The 6960-nt window shown below is 35.2% G+C and overlaps 1 protein-coding gene across 2 annotated transcripts in view; it reads right to left on the bottom strand.

Moving 5' to 3' along the window:
• Window positions 1–351: 351 nt before the first annotated feature.
• Window positions 352–6960, bottom strand: part of mmut (methylmalonyl CoA mutase) — a 29094-nt gene continuing 22485 nt past the window's right edge. For both annotated transcript variants that reach the window (XM_079583468.1, XM_079583469.1), the window contains exons 11-13: window positions 5739–5886; window positions 4534–4701; window positions 352–751 (exon numbers count right to left, since the gene is read on the bottom strand). In XM_079583468.1, coding sequence (XP_079439594.1) covers window positions 623–751; window positions 4534–4701; window positions 5739–5886 — 445 coding nt within the window. In that variant the 3' untranslated portion in view covers window positions 352–622. The remainder of the gene's footprint in view (window positions 752–4533; window positions 4702–5738; window positions 5887–6960) is intronic.

Here is a 6960-nt window from a genome sequence, read left to right as displayed (position 1 = left end):
AGCAGATGTAGCTGCTCACTTTCACAACACCGAGGGTTTATGGTTTCATCCCAGTGTAGACACATAATCTTAACATCCACGTGCTCATTTGAAGCTGAAACAGATGGTGCTCAAACAGATAGAGATCATGCAAGAAAAGTCCATAAGGCCACGTTGAGCAAAGACAGAAAGCTTCTATTACTGTGTATCTAAAATGCACTAAGTTAATACATTACTGTGCTTATGGTATTTTCTATTGTTGAACAAAACAGCTTCACTCTGATGAGGAAAATATCATAAAATTACACACAAGTGTGCCATCTTATCACATAAGATCTGTAAATAGCAAATGATGGTTAAGAAAGGGGCTGGTGACCACATCAACACTGAGTTTAATGCATTATGTCAAACTATACAGATTTTAGACAAAACTAATGATTGCTTTCACATGTTTTCAAATCAAACACAATTCTGAGAGTCAGTTATTTCAAACTGATTACATCATGTTGTGATATCTGTTGAAATATAAAAGTGTTCTAATTATTCGCAGTCAATATCCTATTGAATTGCTGTCTTGCTCAAAGCTTAAGTGCATTTTGAGATGTTGAGTGTGTGTGAAGAACAAAATCTAACTGTTCTCTGGTTACATGGCATGCCGGTTCTTCTCCAGGCTTTTTTCAATGTTGTCAAGAACCTCCACTGCTGCTTGAGGAATTCTGGTGCCTGGGCCGAAGATACTGCTGACGCCGCTATTGTAGAGGAACTCGTAGTCCTAAAAAGAGAAGAAAATGCATCTGAACTATTTCACCATGTCATGATTAGCAAAATAATTAATTGAGTACATTACTTGTTTTGAACCTTGAATATTTTAAGTGTGCTTTGGAGGACATATTGAATTTGAAACTAATTCAATCCAACCAATTGCTTTTAGATAAAAACAACAATCACGGTCATAAACAGACTCGAACTGAAATGGACTGTTCGCTCAAAATGTAGAGTTTTTTGGATCACACAAAAATTTTTTTTCAGGAACTCAACAGTTTATTATGAGTCTCTAACAAGATGTCCGCTAATGGTAAATTCCTTATTCTAGTTTATAAAAACAAAAGAGTTCCAAAATGAGTAAAAAAAAAACAATAACAATATATATATAAAATAAACTATAATACTTGCTCATCTGTCTGAATGATCTTTTTAAACCATGATAACCAGGAAGGAAGGAAGGAAGAAAGGGAGGGATGGATGGATGGATGGATGGATGGATGGATGGATGGATGGATGGATGGATGGAATTATCAAAGCGTATGACTTGAAATGCACTGTACCAAATTGTTAAAATAATGTATTAATAATATAATAATAGTACGGCAAAGTCTGATTGGATGCACAACCTCTGACATTAACAACAAAAGTCAATAGATATAGCGTTGTCTCCTTGATTTTGAAGAGCTACTCGTTTTTCTATCCTAACTATGCAAAATGATATGATCAGCTGCATTTTTGTATTAACAATCAGCATGATTCATATTTTGGGTCGTGACCCACTCGTTGAGAATCACAAGCTCACAAAGTGAAACAGCTAAATTCAGTTTATTATATTTATATTATATTTAGTTTATTTTAACTGCTATGCCAAACGCTGGTGGAATCTACCTGGTAGATCTGATCTAGTATAAACAAATGGATTGTGTGCATGAGATGGATTTCCATGTCTGCTTCAATTACCACAGCTTTCGCCTCCACTGGCCCACACTCACTACAGGTTAACACTCAATAATCATTTAAATGGCACTCAGTTAACTAAGAACCAAGGCGTTCTCAGACCTCAATGCAACCAAACGTAAATGGAATCTATTTTACGCATATGCGGGCAAGCTCAAAAAGACATATTCAAAGTATCTATGCCAGTGTACTTGCAGGCATACAGGTTGCTACATACATCCAACGTTCATATACACAAGCTAGGAGATCATTACGTAAGGATTGTGTAGACTGACCTTATAAAGGTCCTAATTAAACCCCACTGTGACCGAGAACGGACCTATATTTGAACAAATCGATGATCTAGATGCACATTTATCTGTATTCTGCTGGGAGAGCTAATGGTCTCTGGTTGAAGATGAAAAGATGAAAGGATGCATGTTAATTATTTGATCTGAATGAGCGCACAGACGGTGTTATATTAAGAATCAGGCAATACTGAAAAATAACAGGGTTATTAGCGTTAGATTAGATGATTTAAACACACTAGTGTTGGGGTCAGTAAGACTTTAAAAAAAAGAAATTAATACTTCAGGGAGGATGCATTATATTGATCAAAAGTGACAGTAAACAAAGTAAATAATAATAAGAAATGTTTCTTGTGCAGCAAATCAGCATATTAGAATGATTTCTGAAGGATCATGTGACACTAAAGACTGGATGAATAATGCTGAAAATTCAGCTTTGCATCACAGGAATGAGTTATATTTTCAAATAAATTCAAATTGAAAACAGCTATTTTAAATACTAGTAATATTTCATAATATTACTGTTTTTACAGTATTTCTGATTAAATAAATGCAGCCTTGATGAGAGAATTCAATGAGAGAGAAAAAATGTATGCATCTTACCAACCCCAAACTTTTTACCAGTAGTATCTTTACATTTTACACCAAGCTGCATACATTTTTTTTATCAGTTTATGCATTCCATTGAAATCAAAGCATTGTCAATAACTGTACATGTAGGTGCACATCTATTCAATTCTATATGAATGCAGCAAGTGTTGCACCATACACACTGAATCAGTGACCTTACGATTCAAATTCAATATAAATGTGGCAAAGGTCAGAATGCTTATTAAATTGATTTCTAATCATGTTACTCGGCAGGCATAAGCGGCCTATGCTGTGTGTCGTGCCCAACAACCCTTCATCAATGCTGAAATCAATGTAGCGCGTCATCACGACTTACTGCTTTATTAATCAATACAAAAAAGGTAATCTGACTTTATGCACTGAGATTTAAAGATTTAACGATTAATAGAGGAAAAAACCTTGACGTTTCTGCCATGAAAGTTGCCGTTTCTTATCTTTTCCATACACATTGTGAATGGTGAACTTTCTGAATGAATGCACATAGAGTTCAGTCAAGTCTAATCTACATCAATGTCTTCGGTTCTGGACAGATAATTTAATTTCAGTGTTGTCCATATCAAAACAAAGATAACAGCTCATAAAATGTTCATTTTTATATTATAAGGCTATCTGAGGCGTAGACATCTAACGCCCGTGTCTTAACTAGATACGATGTGACAAGATTCCAGCGACAAGTAATTTGTCTGTCCACACCAGATGCAAAGCAACTCCGAGACACGACAAAATACAGCTGATCAGAGGAGCCTGTGGATGGAGTCTCTTTGTAAGCGCTTTGCACATGCAACAAAATAATCATTAGACCATTTTAACATGATTGAAAATACATTCTGAGAGACTGAAACAATCTTTGTCATAGAATACACAGTTAAAAGTTTGGACATTCTTGTTTCCTTTCATTCATTTTTAAGAGTTGTGTCCTAAATGACACACTATCCACTATGTATGTACTTATGTACTAAACTTTGTAGTGTATGAGTTTTATAAGGTTAATCTGACATCCAGTATTTGGAGTCTGATAGCAAGTGTTCACACTTGTAGTTGGTTCTTTTGGTCCAGACCAAAAAAGAAAGCGATACATTTAGTCCATATTCACTTAGCGTTCACTGTCATTTTGAACTTTTTAGGGTCGCAACTTGTGACATCATGTCCTGTTTTTGGTTCGATAAGATTACATGTCATTGGTCAGTGTTCCGATCATATTTCAGTCGAACCGCACCAGATTTCGTTTGGAAGCGGAACTTGACCCATCTTTTCAGGGGTCTCGTCCGCTTGTTTAGTGCGAGTCAGGGTTCGGATGGCAGCGTTCACACTTATTAAAATGAACCGCACTAACAGAGCAGTTGCACCAGGTTTCGTTTTAATCCAACCAAACTTGCCAAGTGTGAACACACCCTTTTTGAAATTTTCAGTGTGATAACACTACTCACACACTATTTATTCTACAAAATGGCATAGAATAGTAACACGAACTGGGACACACCTAGATCTGAGGTGAAATATCCATTGTCACTTTTAGTATAGCTATAAAGTCATGCAAAATGATATTCAAACTCACATTCAATTATTTTAACATTAAATAAAGCACATGATCAGTACCTGTAACCTGAGATTATAATTGTCATAATTATTTTCTTTTTTTGGTGTTGTTCCAGCCGCTGGTTAGGGAAATATATGGGAAAGATTTGGTGCGAGGCAAAGCAGTAATTACACAAGCTAACTAACTGAGAAAAATGCCTTCAAACTTTTTGACTAATTTGATATAAATTTTCATATTCCGCTTTTTTTGTGATCGGTTCTGTGAAAGAGACACAATGTGTTTCTAAGAGACACAATTCTCGGCCTGTGTAAGCAGCAATTCAGCTCACACCGTGCCTCTGCTCGTATATCGAGCTGTCTGTCAGGAGTCAGGTGTTACCTGTGGTGGTATGACCCCTCCGCAGATCACCATGATATCTGGCCGGTTGAGGTTACACAGCTCTTTGATGAGCTCGGGCACGAGTGTCTTGTGTCCAGCTGCCAGTGTGCTGACCCCCACACAATGCACATCTGCATCTACGGCCTGTTGGGCGACCTCCAGCGGGGTCTGTCATCATGGAAACGGACAAAAAAAACAAAAACAGTCATCATTCAATCTCTCAGATTTTCATTTGTGTTCTGAAGATGAACGAAAGTCTTACGGGTTTGGAACGACATGAGGGCGAGTAATTAATGACAGAATTTTTATTTTTGGGTTAACTATCCCTTTAATACTTTTATTAAACAAGGATGCATTAAATTGCTCAAAACTGACAATAAAGTTCATTTTAAATTGACAAAGTCTCAATTTCAAATAAATGCTATTCTTTTGAACTTTCTATTCATCAAAGAATCCTGAAAAAAATGGTTTCCACAAAAATATTAACCAGCACAGCTGTTTTCAACATTGATAAAAATCTGAAATATTTCTTGAGCAGTAAATTAGCATATTAAGGATCACGTGACACTGAAGACTGGAGTAATGATGCTGAAAATTCAGCTGCCATTATAAGAATAAATTACATTTTTAACTATACTCAAATAGAAAACCTTAATTTGAAATTGTAATATTTCACAATATTACAGTTTTTGGGAAGCAATAGAGACTTCTTTCCTAAACTACTACAACAACAACAAAAATCGTACTGACCCCAAACCTTTGAACGGTGGTGTATATTAATGTGTTTAGGGTCAGAGACATTGGCTTTTAAAATGAACATCATAATCGGATTTTTTCCAGGAAAGTATTCATGGAGCACAAATGAGAAAACCGGATTATTCTTATTTTGAAAACTAGGGAGAAGTGGGAGCTTAACTCAGAGGTATGCACTTGATCTATTGATGTCTATGGTTCAGAAAGGATCTCTTAATTGATGATAGACTTGTCTTTAAAAGAAACTCGAGTGCCAAAATGTGGGAGATAAACACGATTAAGAAAAGTTAAGCTCCATGAGATCTTTGGTCTTTGACACATGGATGACTTTCAGAGGAAAGGATATTTTTACCCTCACTTGCAAAAGATTAGTAATGCATTCAAATAAAAACTCTTTTAAATGGGAACAAAAAAGTAGAGATGCACCATGACGGATATAGCGTCTTTCATACCTGGAAGAGCGGGCCGACGTCCACATCGAACCCAAGGTCTGCGAATCCAGTGGCGATGACCTTTGCCCCTCTATCATGACCGTCCTGTCCCATTTTGGCCACGAGCAGACGGGGATTTCTGCCTTCATGCTTTTTGAACTGTAGGATTCTGAAAAACAAAAGTACATGGGGTGATACCATCAACACACTGACTAAATAAGATGAGGTTTCAAACACTTTTAAGGTACTTTTATTTTGGAGCTTAATTTATTTTTATTTTATCCATTTTTTTTTTCCATTTTGTGCTGAAACTAAGTCACATGTGTTTAAAACAACATGAGGGTGCGTAATTATTTTTTGGGGGTAAGCTATTCCTTTAAAAGAAGAAACTTGGGGTTGGTTACTTCATATATTTTCCTGTAGGACTGTTGTTCTTGTTAACTAAATAACTTAAACAACATGAAATATAAATACTAGTTGAAGTACTAAAATTATTTAAAAAAAATCTTAAAAAAAAAAAAAAATCAAGCTGCTTTTTTTTCATGTCATCACATTGTTTAGAACATAAGAAACAAATGGTTAAAAAAAAAAAAACACATTTTTGAAAAATGATATTTTATTCATTAGGTTATGCTATGTCCTCTGTAGTGGACACCAGGAGTTGTTTAAAAATTAAAATGACATGAACATAATATATGTATAGGCAAAAACAATGGGATTTTTTTTTCATAGACCAATACATTTTGGGGTTTCAGGATATTTTTTAACCAAAATTTGTATAAAGATGATTCTCAACTATGTTATGAAAGATATAACGGAATGCATTGATACACCATTTTACTTTATGCAATACGTGGGTAAAATGGCCATAAATTAATATTCCCATTCAATGTAATGTATCTAATTTGCACATCAATGTGCTCTTGGAACAACATTTAATGAAAAAATAAGTGTAATAATTGGAGTAATAATTAGCAACATTTTAATAATAATATCTATTACATAGGAATATTGATGTATAATTTATTTCCATATTCACTTGTTGTGTCTCCCAAAATGCCTGATAAACATGATTTAATTCAAACTCAAACAGTAGAGCGTTGGCGCTAGCAACGCCAAGGTCATGGGTTCGATTCCCAGGGAAAGCAAGACCTGATAAAATGTAAAATGTGTACCTTGAATGCAATGTAAGTCGCTTTGGATAAAAGCGTCTGCCAAATGCATAAATGTAAATGTAAATGTA

Source organism: Phoxinus phoxinus (genome assembly GCF_949152265.1).
Source record: "Phoxinus phoxinus genome assembly, chromosome: 16".
NCBI classification, from domain to species: domain Eukaryota; kingdom Metazoa; phylum Chordata; class Actinopteri; order Cypriniformes; family Leuciscidae; genus Phoxinus; species Phoxinus phoxinus.
The sequence above is the reverse complement of the archived record's forward strand: the minus strand, read 5'-3'. Positions and strand labels throughout refer to the sequence as shown.